The following is a 17776-nucleotide window of genomic DNA, read 5'->3' on the forward strand; positions in this document are numbered from 1 at the left end:
TGACTTCGGTCGCTCGAGCGTGCTGCAAAACATATGAACTTCTAGGTACATGCATTTCACGCTCTAGCGGGTATCATGTTGCTCGAGCGGAAGTGCATGTACTCAGAGTGCTCGCTCGAGCGTGAACTCCTACACTCGAGCGTAGATGCAAATTCTAGAATTTCCAGATTTGATCTCCAAGCTTCAAGCTCAACTTTAAGGCATCCAAACTCAATTTTTCTGGACTAAAACTTGAGGAAATACATGAAAACTCTTAAAACAACAAGAATGAAAGTTTATTTCAAAGAATCATGGCTCAAAAGCTTGTCAATTGTGCAAAATTCAACTCAAAGTTTATGAATGATCCAAGTACATGACATGCATGAATTTCTTTGGCTTCAAGCTTCTCAAAACATGATCAAATACCACAAAGCAACTTGAAACTTGATGACTCCCCAAAATTAAAGTGAATTCAAGACATGCATGAGGGAATTCTTGAAGATTAAACTCAAAACATGGAAATTCATGCATGCATGTATGATATGACTCAATTCTACTCCAGTCTAGTGCAATTCCTTCATGAATTCACCTAATTCACTTAAAGTCTTGTAAGTTATACTTCAATTACACAATTAAGAGTTTGATTTCTTACCTAGAGACTTGGATTCACAAAGGTTGAAGTTGAAACTCCCAAATTCTTTCAATCTCACAACATCCCTATCATATCCTTTGTTTGATCTCAATTATTCCCAACTCTCCATCTCTCACATTTTCTACTTGATTAGGCTCAAAATGTATTGAGATGGAGGAAAAAGATGAGTGAAAGCTCAATTGGTGCCTTAAATAGGCTTGGATAAAAGTGTAATTAATTTTGGTTAATTAAGTGGACATTAAATCCTAACTAACATATAAATCAAGTCAATTTCTGAATCGGTTGCCAATAAGGCCTTCAATTCGCAAACCGAAATGAAAACACGAACAGGTCTTTCTACGTTAAACAGATATAAACACAAAATGATGCAATGTTCATATAGTTAATTGAGGATTTCTTCCTAATTACTCATTTGGCATACTTAAACATGAATTAGCGTTAATCATGGGTCGGGGTTGTTACAGTCTTCCCCCCTTAAAGAGTTTGTTCTCCAAACTCGAATTACCTTCATTTTGGAAGAACACCAGATTCAAAGGAAACAACTCAGGGTATCTTTTCATCATGTCCTCTTCAGTTTCCCAGGTTGCACAGGTTCCCCCATGATTCTGCCAATCAACCTTTACTAATGGAATTTCTTTGTTCCTTAGTCTTTTGATTCTTCGGTTGACAATTTGAATTGGCCGCTCTTCGTATGTATAATCATATTTTAAAAGCACATGAGTTGGTTAGATCACATGTAGTGGATCTCTCAAATACTCCCGAAGCATAGAGACATGAAAAACGTTGTGCATATGCTCCATTACTGGCGGTAAGGCCACCCGATACGTTGCCAGGTTGATCTTCTCTAGAACTTCATATGGCTCAACATATCTCGGTGCTAATTTGCCCTTAATACCAAACTGCATTTGTCCTTTCATAAGAGTCACTTTTATGAACACGTGGTCCCCAACTTCATATTCTCTATTCCTTCTTCGAACATCCACATAACTCTTTTGCCGTCTTTGAGCAGTTTTCAACCTTTGCTGAATCAATTTCACATTTCAGTGGTTTCTTGCACAAGTTCCGGTCCCAACAATGGTCTGTCGCCTACTTCAGCCCAACAAATCAGAGATCGGCACTTCCTACCATACAGAGCTTCATAAGAAGCCATTCCGATGCTTGAATGGTAACTATTGTTATACACAAACTCAGCCAATGGCAAATAGGTCTCCCAATTCCCTTGGAAATCTAACACACACATTCTAAGCATATCTTCCAAAGTTTGATTGGTCCGTTCAGTTTGACCATCTGTTTGTGGGTGATAGGTGCTACTCAACCTCAGTTCTATCCCTAAGGCCTGTTGCAAACTCTGCCAAAATCTTGACACAAGCTTTGAATCCCTGTGAGATAAAATAGATACTGGCACCCCATGCAATCCCACGATCTCATTCAAATAAATATTGGCCAATTTGTCAGCATTGTAAATAGATTTAATAGGTAGAAAATAAGCAGACTTAGTTAAACGATCCACAATGACCCAAATAGAATCCATACCTCGGGAAGAGCGAGGCAATCCCACAATGAAGTCCATGGTAATGTGCTCTCATTTCCATTCCGGTATTGGAAGTGGCTGTAGCAAACTAGCAGGTCGTTGATGTTCGACTTTAACTTGTTGGCAATGTAAGCATCTAGCCACAAAATCTACAATGCACTTTTTCATTCCAGGCCATCAAAAATTTTGTCTCAAATCATGATACATCTTTGTGTTCCCCGGATGCATGGCAAATTTGGTGCTGCGAGCTTCGGTCATAATACGCTTCCCTAAATCAGAGGAATTTGGTACACAGAGTCTATTATGAAATTTCAACACGTTATTCTCAAACACAAACCCCAGCCTCGGCTTTAAGTCAAATTCTTCCACAACCTTTTTCAAGTACTCATCTTCAAGTTGCTTCTGTTTGATTTCTTTAATGATTGCAGGTTGAGCGGAAAATGGCAGCTAAAACTCCACCTTGCTCTCGCAGAACAATTTTAATCTCATTCTTTTCTAGGTCACATAACAATTCCTTCTGGCTAGTAAGCAAACATGACAAATTCCCAATAGATTTTTGGCTCAAGGCATCCGCTACAGTATTAGCTTTCCCTGGGTGGTACAAAATTTGCAAATCATAGTCTTTGATTAACTCTAACCATCTCCTTTGTCTTATATTTAGTTCTTTTTGAGTGAAGAAATATTTGAGGCTTTTGTGGTCCGTATATACTTCACAAGTAGCTCCATACAGATAATGTCACGAAATTTTCAAGGAAAACACTACAGCTGCCAGTTCAAGATCATGAGTTGGGTAATTCTTTTCATGTGGTCGAAATTGTAGAGAAGCATAAGCAATTACCTTCCCATTTTGTATTAATACACAACCCAAATCCTTGTGGGATGCATCACTGTAAATCTAGAACCCATCAGTACCATTAGGCAGAGTTAAAATCGATGTGGTTACCAATCTAGTCTTCAACTCTTGGATGGCTGACTCTCTTTGTTCATTCTAATCAAATGATACATTTTTCTGAGTTAACTGGGTCAATGGCATGGCAAGTTTTGCAAAGTCTTTCACAAATCTTCTGTAGTAACCTGTAAATCCCAAAAAACTTCTAACTTCTGTCCCATTTGTCGGTTTAGGCTAGTCAACAATAGCTTCAATTTTCTGAGGGTCAACAAAAATGCCATCCTCGTTGATTACATGCCCCAAAAATGCCACACTGTCAATCCAGAATTCATATTTGGATAATTTGGTGTATAGTTTCTTTTCTCTCATGGTCTGTAGAGCCGTTCTCAAGTGATTCTCATGTTCTTCCTTGTCTTTAGAATAAATCAAAATATCATCAATAAAACCAACGAAATTCATGAAGGTATTGTTTAAAAACTCTGTTCATTAGGTCTATAAAAGCTACTAGTGCATTTGTTACCCCAAATGGAATGACTAAAAATTCATAGTGTCCATATCTAGTTCTAAATGCAGTTTTCTCCACACTTTCTGCTTTAACTTTCAACTGGTGATATCCGAATCTAAGGTCAATCTTGGAAAACACTTGGGCTCCCTGAAGTTGATCGAACAGGTCATCAATTCGGGGTAGTGGGTACTTGTTCTTGACAGTCACTTTGTTCAACTCACGGTAGTCAATATATAGTCTCAAAGATCCATCTTTCTTTTTAACAAATAAAACCGGAGCACCCCAAGGTGAGGTACTCGGACGGATGAATTTCTTGTCTAAGAGTTCTTGAAGTTGGACTTTTAACTCTTTCAATTCAGAAGTCGACATCCTATATGGAGTCTTGGAGATGGATTGTGTTCCAGGTATTACTTCGATGGTAAATTCAATTTCCCTATCAACTAGATCCCCGGGTAGATCATTGGGAAACACATCAGGAAAGTCACAAACCACAGGAATGGTTTCTACACCGGTACTATCTAAAGATTCAGTTAATGCACAACACAAGTAGCCCCGACAACCTTTCCTTAACAATTTCTTAGCTTTCATAAACGAAATCAAGTATGGTGGAGGAACTACCCCATTCCCGGTGAAAGTAAACTCAGGCATACCAGGTGGTTTGAACACAGCGGTTTTGTTTACACAATTAATAGTAGCACAATATTTAGTCAGCCAATCCATACCCAAAATACAGTCAAAATGATCAATGTTCAAGGGCAATAAGTCAATATACAACGTCATGTCACCAATTAGAATATCACATACCGGGTATACATAAGCACATATCATACAACCCCCAGATGGTGTAGACACAGATAACAAACAATTCATAGGCTCTATTGCTCTAGCTAAGTTCTAAGAAAAAGCATACGAGACAAAAGAATGCGTAGAACCAGAATCAATCAGTACATAGGCGTTCTGAGCACAGATAGGAATTATACCTGACACCACTGTTTCGGCATTTTGTACATCCCCAGGGATGAGTGCAAACACTCTTCCTTGCCTTAGTGTCTCATTTCTAGTATTACCTCTGGCATTTTTTTTAGTATTGGCCATTGTTACAGGAACAGATCCAGTTGAACTTGCTGCTGGATGGCTAACATTGTCAAACCTCATTGGAGAATCTCTAATCATATGACCGGTTTTTCCACACCGGAAACACGCACCTGATGCACGTTGACATATGCCCTTATGCCTCCTTCCGCATTCTGAGCAAGTTGGTATAAATCCACTACTCTGGCTAGAGCTGCTTGAAGATCCCGTATTTTGCTTTTTGTTTGTGAAAAAGGAACGACCCTTGCAAAAATTAAATCTAGGCCTTTTGTTTTTCCATTCCGTTACTGGTGTTTTGGCTTGTTTCATTACTGCTATTGTGGCCTCTACCATTATTGCTCTGTCCAAAACTTCCACATAGGTAGGTAATTTCAAAATGCCTACCCAGTCAAACACTTCTAGATCCAGTCTGCCCTCAAATTTTCGAGCCTTTTTGTAATCAGTATCCACCATATGAGGAGCAAATCGGGCTAACTCAGTAAATTTGGCCTCATACTCAGCCATAGACATCCTGTCTTGTTTAAGTTCTTGGAATTTAGAAACTTTCCGATCTCAGAAACATTGGGGAAAATATTTATCATAGAAGATTGCATTAAATTGTGCCCATGTCATATTCCCATTATTGCTTCGGATTAGCAACCACCACCTTCGGGCTTCATCTTTCAAGGTATAGGTGGCTAGGAGAACTTTCTGGACCTCAGAAATAGTTTCTCCATTTCAAACAACCATGCTTCGGCTTTTAACGGTTCAAGGCCTCCTAAGAAAGTAGGTGGTTTCATCTTCAGAAAACTTCTGAGTTAAACTTATGAGATCATTGTTATCCGGCTCTACCTGGACCGGCGGGGGAGGTAAGTGTTGTTGCCTCTGCTGTTGTTGAGTTATTGCCTCAGTCAAAACTGCAACCATCTGTTCCATTCGGCTCATTCGAGCCTCAGATGATTCAGTCGTTCCATCACTTCTTGCATTGTCCATTTGCTATAGGTAAACAAGACATTATGAACATAGGCAAATAGTCTTTTTTACATTATTCAGATTGTTTGTTCCCATATCACATGATTATAATCGGATTTATGCTTTCACTTTTAAACACACACACTTATACATGTAGATGGAATGCCCCTATTTCTTACTAGGACATCCTAAGCTCATATGGACTTGTGTGTGTGGTAGAACACGTGCTCTGATACCATTCTGTCACGACCCAAACCCGCCCCTATAGGTTTAGCGTCGTAACCAGCTAGTAATCCTTGGATTACCAAAGGCCTCTTAACATAATAACATATAGTTAGGGGCTGCGGAAGCAAATATACAACATACGAAGTCCATTGAGCTGTGAAGACATACATGAGACTGAAAATCTTAAACTTTATATACATACAAATGACGTCATAGGTACAGTATTTACACGTCACTATCAAGTACATACAAAAGGCGAACTTGTTCATAAAACAAAAGAAACAGTCTTATACATTCACATTGACACAGCCACAATACATGACTGGATCTAGAACCTCCTCGTGAGGCGCAGAGGGTGGCTGACCAACACAAAATGCCCCAGGCATCATCTTAAGCATGATCGTGAGCCTGCTCACCTACATACATAATAAATAACTAGTGAGTGGAGACCCATTGAATAATAACAAAGTAAATGTGTAAATGAATGATGTCCCATAACTGTGGTTGAAACTGAAATTCACATTCGTATTCTCATTCTGAGCATATATAGAATTCATAGTTCATGCTTAGTCTTACATAGTACATCCATCAGCGCTGACAGATCACACATAGATTGCTCTTAGATCATACTTGTCAGTTCTATATAAGAACCTCCGGCCGGGTAAGAATAACTTGTCAGTCCCATAAAGGAACCTCCGGACTGGGAACTTGTAAACTTGTCAATTCCACTTAGGAACCTCCAGCCGGGTATAGATAGCTTGTCAGTCCCATAAGGAACCTCCAGTAACGGGAACTTGCATATACTTCAATCATGGCATTACTTGAATCATAGCATAATGTCATAAGTACTTGTTAGACTTGGACAATCATTCATAGCATAAAACATGACATTTCATAGAACAGTTCTTAATCCCTGAGCAGAAAATAATTTACTTGAACATAGTTTTACTAAGTTATTACTCACAGATAATTGGTAGCTCCAATTTGACGGCAAAGTAGGCAATTCACCAATCCTGAGGCGCGTGACCTACATAGCATGGCAGATTCATTCATTGAATGCATACGCTCGAATTGTACATAACTTATTTCATTTATTTTTAGTGTGTTTCTAGCTTGTAACCTTATTATGGAGTCTTAAACATGGCCTAGGAGTGCCTAGGATGGAATAAGGATGCTAGAATACACTTGAAAACATTTTTCAAATTTTGCTGAAAACAGGGTCCACGCTCGAGTGTGGCTTTACTCGCTCGAGCGGACATGCAAAAAGTAAGGGTTCAATCGAGTGTGACTTCCCTCGTTCGAGCGTACTATAAACTTTGAAAAAGTACTGGTTGCTTGTATTTTATGCTCGACGGACGCTCAACCCACGCTCGAGCGTGAGCCTCAAACCTTCGCTCGAGTGTGACTTCTGTCGCTTGAAAGTGCTGCAAAACATATGAACTTCTGGGTACATGCATTTCACGCTCGAGCGAGTATCATGTCACTTGAGCGGAAGTGCACGTACTCAGAGTGCTTACTCGAGCGTGAGCTCCTACGCTTGAGCGTAAATGCAAATTCTGGAATTTTCATATTTGATCTCCAAGCTTCAAGCTCAACTTTAAGGCATCCAAACTCAATTTTTCTGGACCAAAACTTGAGGAAATACATGAAAACTCTTAAAACAACAAGAATAAAAGTTTATTTCAAAGAACCATGGCTCAAAAGCTTGTCAATTGTGCAAAATTCAACTCAAAGTTTATGAATGATCCAAGAACATGACATGCATGAATTTCTTTGGCTTCAAGCTTCTCAAAACATGATCAAATGCCACAAAGAAACTTGAGACTTGATGACTCCCCAAAATTAAAGTGAATTCAAGACATGCATGAGGAAATTCTTGAAGATTAAACTCAAAACACGGAAATTCATGCATACATGTATGGTATGACTCAATTCTACGCCAGTCTGGTGCAATTCCTTCATGAATTCACCTAATTCACTTAAAGTCTTGTAAGGTCTACTTCAATTACACAATTAAGAGTTTGATTTCTTACCTAGAGACTTGGATTCACAAAGGTTAAAGTTGAAACACCCAAATTCTTTCAATCTCACAACATCCCTAGCAAATCCTTTGTTTGAGCTCAATTATTCCCAACTCTCCCTCTCTCACGTTTTCTACTTGATTAGGCTCAAAATGTATTGAGATGGAGGAAAAAGATGAGTGAGAGCTCAATTGGTGCCTTAAATAGGCTTGGATAAAAATGTAATTAATTTTGGTTAATTAAGTGGACATTAAATTAATCTAATTTAATCGTTCAAAATTGAATTTTAATTAAACTTACCATAAAATCTTATAAATCCTAATTAACATATAAATCAAATCAATTTCTAAATCGGTTGCCGATAAGGCCTTCAATTCGCAAACCGAAACGAAAACACGAACAGGTTTTCCTACGTTAAACAGATATAAACACAAAATAATGTAATGCACATATAATTAATTGAGGATTTCTTCCTAATTACTCATTTGGCATACTTAAACATGAATTAGTGTTAATCATGGGTCGGGATTGTTACAGGTGGTCACCAGTGAAGGAGGTGCTACGAGGTCGCTAGAGGAGTGTGACTGCCGATGGTAGGAAAATTGCAGAAATAAAGTTGGGGGTCAAAAAGATGAGGGGTGTAGTTGATATTAAGGCTGGAGTTTCAAAAGAAAATGAAAGAGATTCATTTTGCTGGGGTGGGGCTTCAAAGAAATAGGAGGGCCAAAGTAAAGATGTAGATGCTAATAGTAGCTCTATAAAATATATGCTCATAAGTATTATAAATTAGTAAAAAACCCTACCTAATTAAGATTTCATTTCAAAAAAATCTTAAATTTCTATTTTGTCTTTAAAAAATATTTTATTTCATTATGTGTTTAAATTAATATCACAGTCTGATTTCTTAGCCTTACTCAATAACATTATACAAGTAATAGATATACTAAAGAAGTAGCATTAGATAATTTAAATAATAACATTTCACTATAAATAATAATAGAACAAAAATAATGTATTAATTAAATTATTAAAAGAACTTATAGAACAACTTAGACCATCTCCAACGGTGAACCAAAATTGACATCAGATTCAAATTTTGATGAAAAAGACACTTTTTTATGCTCCAACCGTTGCACCAAATGAATATCAAAATGAGAATTCAGCAAAAAAAGTATCAAACTGAGAACAAGTTATGGATTTTACCAAATCACTGTTACGGACCGTTGAAAGAGGTACACCGGTTGCCCAGCTGGTTGACCAACCGGTCAACCCGTTCATCAGATTACGCGACGGGTTTAGACTGTGACGGGTTTGAACTAGTTTGAACTGATGGGTTTGAACTGGTCCATGGTTGGTTGACCATCCGGTCGCCCGGTCTAAGCATGGGAGTGGTAGGTTTCAACTGCTTTCAACAGGTTTGGTTTGAACAGGTAGAATTTCAGATAGGTTTATTTTTAGATAGCTTATTTTGTGGATTTGGAATAATTTGAAATAATTTGAAGGGTGATATAAATTTCAATTTCATTGAAAATATAATTCAAATTGTTATCTTTTATATAAATATTTTAAAATTAGTTGTTTCAGTAAATTTACCGTTGGATGGACAGAGTCTTTTGACAATTTGCCGTTGTTATCTTATATACATATTTTAAAAAGTAGCCGTTTTAATAAATTTACCGTTGCATGAATAGAGTATTTTTAAAATTTACCGTTGATAATGTGTTCTATAAAATATATCAGTTTTGTATATCAAGATGACAGAGTCTTTTATTTTGAGAAGAGCATTACATTGTATGTTGTGAATTTTGTTTCTTCTGTGATTTTTCTCCTTTGAAACTTTAATTTATATTATCTGACTAAATTATCTGATTCCGAGGTTCAGTATTGATTGTATATCATTCTAATATTTTTTACTATTTTACATGTTGTATGTACTGTATTTTTTTGAAGTTATGGAAGATTTTCAAATGTTTGAAGAATCACAAATGTTTTAGCACAACACTGATATTAATTTTATGTCAGAAACTTCACGAGAACAGAACACGCAGAGCAGTGATAATCATTTCATTTCAGAAACTTCTCGTGTTTCTCGTGGTAAAGCATTTATAATTATAGAAGATGAAACTTTATGTAGATCTTGGTTAGCAGTATCTCAAGATCCCATTACTGGTAATAGTCAGACTATGGTTATATTTTGGGAACGAGTACTTGTTAATTTTAATTCACAATTGAGTGGTGAATCAAATCGAAACCGTATTTCTTTGTCTCACTGTTGGTCTGCCATACAAAAGGCAATTAATAAATTCTGTGATTTTCTTGAACAAATTCAACTGAGGCAACAAAGTGGAACAACTGAGGCAGACATGGTAACATTTATTTGTGTTATTAAATATCAAATTTCTTCTCTAAATACATATTTGTTATTAAAATTGTTGTAATTTTTTTTGTAGGTCGCTGAAGCAAAGCGGATGTATCATGCAATACAGAAAAAACACTTCACATTTGATACATGTTGGGAAATTTTGCGCCGAAGTTGTAAGTGGGATGAATTTCGAACACAATCCAAAAAGAGTACACAACATGCTTATCCATGTTCTAATCCACCAACTAGAGAATCTGATGCATTTCAATCCAACCAGAATAATGTTCTGCACAAAGAACCATCTAATTCATCAACACGACCAATTGGTACTAAAGCAGCGAAAGAGAAGTTGAAGAATCAAACAACCCACGATAGTAGATTTGATGAAATGGCTGCCAACCAATCCAAAATGGTTGAAGTGTTATCAACTATTTCTGCTAGAACTATTGAGCGAGATGAACAAAAGGCGACCGACCGTAACCAGAAAGCTGCAGACCGTCGAAGAAGGGCCGAAGATAGGGAGGAACAACTAAAACTCCTATCTATGATGAATGAAAGAGAACAACAAAATGAAGATCATAAAATAATGTCAATGGACATGACAAATTTAAATCCAATGCAAAGGGCGTACTACGAAGATCTTCAACGACAGATTTTATTTCGAACAACTAATAGATTATCTTGAAAGGTTTTGTATTTACTGGTTTCATCTATTGGTGTCATCTATTGGAAAAGGAAACGGAAAAACTGTGTACTATTATATGAAATGTCTCACTTGCGTTTTCCATTTATGTAAAATTAGAAATTAATTAATTTGTTCTCAGTTTTTGTTTCTTGAGATGGTTGCGTTATATTCTCTACTGCTTCTTTAGATACCATATTGATTGGTAAAAACAAAACACACCAATTGCTAAGTAGTTATCATGAATGCAATTCTTCTTCATGGATATGTCAAATAAGGGGCTCATATTTTTATTTTTCTTCTACAATTTCCTACAACTATCTAAATGGGTGTTGTTCTTCTGTTACGCAATCAAGTCCAATGGGCTACATCTTCATATTGTTATAGATGATTATAATTCCAAGGTTTTATAATTTCACCCTTCATTCAATCTGCGTCTTATCTTCATCTCAATGAATCTCCTCTGTCTGATTTCTCAAATAAGAATATGTTGTACATGTACATACAGTATTACAGATAACTACTTACATATAAATACATCCTTTATTCTTTTCTTTGGTTACCATTACACCTTTCAAAAACTTTCATACAAATTTAAGTAATCAGAAACACTAATAACATATTACAGATTATGGTATGAGTGAAGCTCGAAAAGATGGTGCTAAAGTATTACCAAGGCAAGATCATTTTATATCACATAATATTACAAAATCAGTACATTCATAAAAGAAATTTACCTAACAAAAGGTTGTGAAAATAATACAAGACAAAACAATGGAAACACATAATGGCACACCGATCAGCAGTCATTATCTGGTTGTGGTGGAGGAGGGAAGTAGTGATGGTATATGTCATTTACGAGTTGCTCAATTCTATCAATGCGATTGTTTTCCACGTCATGACGTCTTCCAATGTCCAAACGAAACTCACCAAATTGTTCAATTAATGAGTTCTGTGCAGTGGCAAATGTCTCAAACTGAGTACCCAACAAATTGACCTGATTAGCCATTTGATGTTCCCATTCAACGCGTTGATTATAACGTTGTTCTTCTATGGCCAAAAAATCAGTCCAATATTGAGGTGGTTCAGTTGATGGCATCATATTGACAGGAGGATCTTGTCGACCATCATCTGGTGGGACTTCATCCTCTGAATCTTCTGCAGCATTATCATTTCCCATTAAATTGGCAGCTGCACCAACACGATTCACAGTATATTGCGTAATGGGTGGACGGATTTTGATCTCCATTTCATTTGCAAGATGAACCTTAAAATATTTGAAAATTTTTGTCAAGAGTGCCCCAAACAGTAATGACCGGGCCATTTCTTGATTTGCCAGCACCATTTCTTTCATAATTATGTAAGACAAATCTAACTTCTGCCCAACCTCAAAACAGTATAACAAATACGCATTAAAATATGGGACCGCATCATGATGTCCTTTTTTCGGAGTGACATTTTCTACAATCCACCGGTGGAGGATCCGAAGATAAGATTTTAAATGTCTTGCTTGTAGACTAGTTCTAGTAAATCTGTTCTGACATATAGTAGTATATACATCAGTACCATTATCGACAATATTAACTAACTCAGACTCAGTCTGAAAATAGGTATTTTCATCACCTACCTCAACTCCAATAATGCGTGCCAAAGTAGGAACATCAAACTGTACACCCTTTCCTTTCACATATGACAAAAGAGTAAAATTTCCATCTTCTTCGTGAGTAACTCTTAAGTGAACATAAAAAAGGGATACTAGCCATGGATATACCTTTTGCGGTAAATTAATTAAATTTAACCATCCCATTGATTCAAGTTTACTAACTAGTAGTGCATCATATTGAGGTGGCAGATTGACCCTCCTCCCTGTTACAATAGGTCGGCTTGAGAAATTTTGAAAGGCTAGTTCATGACTTTCACTGAGAAATTCATCTGTAGGATATGACTGATTTTGAGGCTGCTGTTGTTCGCGTCATTAAGGGTTAGAACTTTCACCAGCTTCTGTTCTCACTCTTTTAGTTCGAGGCATGATGTAAATATCTGTTGAATTTTAATAAAAATGTGCTATAATGAAGTAATTAACATAAACACTGTCTTTTAAAATGCTTACTGAAAACATGAACTTAGAATTAAAATGTAGACATGTATTTTAAATGAAGCATGGCCATTGAAAATTTAAGAACATAGTAATGTAGTATAAAGCATGCAGACTCTCTATTCAGTACATATCAAATGAATGTAGCTCATGTTTTAATAAAACATGCACACTGAAAATTCAGTATTGTAGTTCAGGTTTTAGTAAACTACATTCATTTTATAGAACTACAAAGTAACATCAAGTACAAATCAAAATCTTGTTCTATAGTTCAGGTTTTAATAAATTATATTCATTTTAAAAACATTAAAGTAACATGAAGAAAAAATCAAAATCTTCTTCTGTAGTTGAGGTTTTAATAAACTAATGTCATTTAAAAAACATTAAAGTAAACTCTTGTTCTGTGGTTGAGGTTTAAATAAACTACATTAATTTTCAAAACATGAAAGTAAAAAACATTTATTTTCAAAACATGAAAGTAAATAAACTCATGTTCTGTGGTTGAGGTTTTAATAAATTACATGCATTTTCAAAACAAGAAAGTAACATCAAGTGAAACTTAAAATGCAATTATTGTGTGGTGCAGGTTTTAATAAACTACATTAATTTAGAAAACATGAAAGTAACATATAGTGAAATTATGTTCCTATCTTCTGTAAACCAGTTGAACAATTGAGTGGCATGCACACTGGAAGGGAAAAAAAAAAAAATTTTGAAAGGGCCGGTTGACCAACCGGTTGCCCCGTGAATCACCTTGCTCCAATAATGCTGCCTTTGTGTTCTGTTTTGAAGATCCTGCCTTGTTCCTCTGTTCCTACTGATGCTGCTTTGGTGATGATCCTACTGATGCTGCTTTCGTGATGATGTGGATTCACACTTGAAAATGTAGAGTGTGTGGTTAGAGGGCTTCAGTGAAAACATGTGAAATGTGAATGTGGTGATGGCAATGTTGAGCTGATATAGAGGATGGTAGGTGGTTGAATTGATAGGTGGTTCATATAATGAATTGTAGGTGGTGTAGGTGGTGTGATCTTCTGAATGGTAGGTGGTTCAATAGATGATTTGCCACATATAGTACAATGACTGTAGGTTATATGTTCAATGTGGCAGAAAAGTAGGTTGAATGTTCAATGCATCAACATCAATAATTTACGGAATGCCACAAATAATTGATGCCACAAATAATGCACAAATAATGTATGGCATAAATATATTGAATAATGCACACATAATGTATGCACAAATAATGAAAATGCATTGAATTTAAAATAAATATACATACAAATACATTGAATATACATACTGAAATGCATGCAATCAGTCCAATTATAAATATCGAAGATAAATCCTTACAAAAACAATTATTCGAATGCACAAATAATGGCATGCATGATGAATCCCACGAGCCAGACCCTTAATTAATTGAATGCTTCATTTGATGAAAAAATTGAATGCCCCAATCCTCACTTCTTAAAAATGCCAAACCCTTAATCATCAAATCTTTTTAAAAATTCCAAACCTATTCCCAAAAGTTTGAGAATCACAAATTTGGTAAAAAGCTTTTTTTTGCCTTGATTTGATGAAAGAAATGTAAAAGTTTGATTTAATACAAGTTTGATGTAGATTGGAGGTGATTTTTACCAAATTTGTCATCAAATTTTAATTTGATAAAAGATTGAAGATTCTTAGGAAATGTGTGATTCACTGTTTAAGGATGGAAGGGAATCAATGAGTAATGGTAGGAATATAAATACAAAACACGAGACACATATGTCTCATATGAAATGTGATGTACATGATATGAGATCCACATATAAGACTCATTTCATGTAAAACATATATGTCATATTTTATATTTCATATTTGTGTTCCTAGACTTATTGGGGAATCAATAGTGAACCAAACTTGCAACTCCAAAACAGAATTATAGAACTCCAAAACAGAATTGTCATACTGAAATAAATTATTTTGATGATTGTTATAAATTGAACAGAGAACAATTATGAATATTGAAGATTGGATCACCACAATAGCACATCTAATCACATAACTTCTGCGTTACTTGGTTAATATAGTGCATCATAATGAAGATTACAAACAAGACAACCTTCTATTTCTTTACTAAACAAAATCATTGAATATATCTGTGGTGAATCTAGTTTTCACCGCGAAGATGCCACATATGTTCTATTAAATCATTACGGAGGGCATGATATGCATTTTTATCCCTAATACCTAAATGACGAGACAAAAATGATTCAAAGTCACTGGTAAGAGTAGAGGAAAGTTGCACTGGTGTGTTGGTAGATGAAATTTCATAATCAAAATCAAGGTGCTCCTCCCTCTCATCTTCAACAATCATATTGTGTAATATAATGCAAGTCTTCATTATGTTGGCAAGCATTTTTGGATCCCAAAAACGTACAGCACCACCTATAATTGCGAATCGAGATTGGAGGACTCCGAATGCCCGCTCTACATCTTTCCTGGCAGACTCTTGCATCATTGCAAAATGTTGTCTCTTTGCTCCTTGGGGAGAAGAAATTGTTTGAACCAGTGTTTCCCATTGCGGGTATATACCATCAGCAAGGTAATAACCCATATCGTAACTATGTCCATTAACAGTGTACTGGACAGGGGGAGCCTTACCTTGGGCAAGATCAGAAAACAAAGGTGACCGGTCTAATACATTCAAGTCATTGTGTGACCCAGGCATTCCAAAAAATGCATGCCAAATCCATAAGTCATAAGAAGCTACTGCTTCAAGAATAATGGTTGGCTTTTTTTGATGGCCTACGTGTTGACCTTGCCATGCTTTTGGATAATTTTTTCACTCTCAATGCATGCAATCTAAACTTCCCAACATACCCGGAAACCCCCGAACCTCGCCAATAGCAAGTAACCTAGCAATGTCAGTTGGTGTCGGAGATCTCAGATATTCTACTCCAAAGATTTCAATCACTGAATAACAAAATTGTTGCAAAATTTGAATCGCAGTGCTTTCCCCAATACGTATGTAATCATCAACTGCATCTGCTGCGACACCGTATGATAATATTCTCATCGCTGAAGTCATTTTTTGTAGGGCAGATAATCCAACCACATGAGCTGCATCTTGTTTTTGAATAAAATATGAATTGTGTGCTTCGATTGCATTCAAAATTCGCAAATACAAAGGACGACGCATTCGAAAACGTTTCCGAAATATTGTAGCTGAATACACTGGATTTGCAGCAAAATAATCTGCAAACAATCTGTCATGACCTTGCCTTCTATCTCTGCGTATATACTTGTGACCTACAATAGAACCTCCTATTTTCTTTGAGCTATCACTTGATTTAAGAATCTGAAGCATACTACTGGTATTCTGCTCATAAGCTGCTAAAAGTGTGATCATATATTCATCATCAGACTCCTCATCAGAGGAGGAGGAAGAAGAAGAGAATGAAAATGAAGTAAATATCATGGATTTCAAAGTATCCATTACCCTCTGTTTTGTTTAAGATATAATCCTTGTGTTTAATATATGATCCTTGTGTAGTTGTCTGGCATATAAATAATAATGTGTTTATATGAGATTTTAGAAGAAAATAATTATTATGGGTAAACCAATGGAGGGAAAAACAAATAGGAAAAGAATTAGGAACAGAAATGGAGGGAAATCAAAAAAAAAAAAATTAAGATTACCGGTCGACCGGGCGGTAGACCGGCCGGTCAACCAACCGGTCGCCCCCTACTAGTTCACATCGGTCAGTTCACATTGGTTGGTTCAAACAGTTCAGTGGTTGGTTCAACACAGTTAGAAAGGTTTAAAAAAAAAAAATTTCCTTGACCCGGTCGACCGGTCCGGTCGACCATCCGGTTGTCCTGAATGAGATTTGATGAAGGTGAACCGTTGGAGTGTGAAATATCAAATTAAGGAAATGGCCATTTTTTAACTCAAATTTGGTGAAATATTAGGTGAACCGTTGGAGATGCTCTTAAAGACAACCAATTATAAATTATAAACAAAATCCGACATATAATACAAAATAAGGATAAAGGAAAGCAAGTAGTTATTGTAGAAGATAAGTAAAAAAATTATTAAAAAATTACCCTTACCCTTATAAAGAAAATTCAATAGGAGAGCTGACATTCACTTTTCAAACACAAAATAAAAATTTAAGATTTTTTTAGAATAAAATCTTAACTAGGTAGGGTCTTTTACTAATTTATAATACTTATGACTTATATTTAATTTTTTAATTTTTTTCAGAGACTAAATAAGTTTGAATTAAATACTTTAGGAACTTAATAGATTCAATCAATAGTTTAGAAACTAACCTGATTTTTATTTATATATTTTAAGTATTTAATAGATTCAATCGATAGTTTAAGAAATAAGTAGATAATATAGCAATAGTTTAGAGGTAGAAAGTATAATAAATCCTTTTAGGGAATCTATAAGTTTAATATAAGTCATCGTTGGGGCATGTGGCTTGCCTTGGTCTTGGATTGCGGTAGACTCCCTCACATAATAAACTTTTATTGTATCAAAAATAAAAAAAAAAAAATATATATATATATATATATAATAAAGTCTTTTTACTTCAAAACATATACTCAAGCTTTAAAAATGTGTAAACTAAAATTATCTTGATTGTAACTCACGATCAAACCATATCAGTCTAAACTTACATCTTACATAAATTTCTAGATATTTTATGAATATATAAACATATTTCAAATAAAAAAGATGACTTTGTCTTCACGCCAATCCAACAAGACAAACACTTCATCCAACGTCCTTCTA

The 17776-nt window shown here is 35.7% G+C and overlaps 1 protein-coding gene across 1 annotated transcript; it reads right to left on the minus strand.

Annotated features, from left to right (window-relative positions):
* Positions 1 to 15139: 15139 nt before the first annotated feature.
* LOC114319751 (uncharacterized) lies at positions 15140 to 16468 on the minus strand. The gene is made up of 2 exons (XM_082881253.1): positions 15853 to 16468; positions 15140 to 15633 (listed from the first exon to the last, which is right to left on the minus strand). The coding sequence occupies exons 1-2, from the start codon at positions 16466 to 16468 to the stop codon at positions 15140 to 15142; spliced, it is 1110 nt and encodes a 369-aa protein (XP_082737379.1).
* Between the last annotated feature and the right edge of the window lie 1308 nt (positions 16469 to 17776).

Source organism: Camellia sinensis, chromosome 7 (assembly GCF_055761805.1).
Source record: "Camellia sinensis isolate YWXY chromosome 7, ASM5576180v1, whole genome shotgun sequence".
Taxonomy (NCBI): Eukaryota; Viridiplantae; Streptophyta; class Magnoliopsida; order Ericales; family Theaceae; genus Camellia; species Camellia sinensis.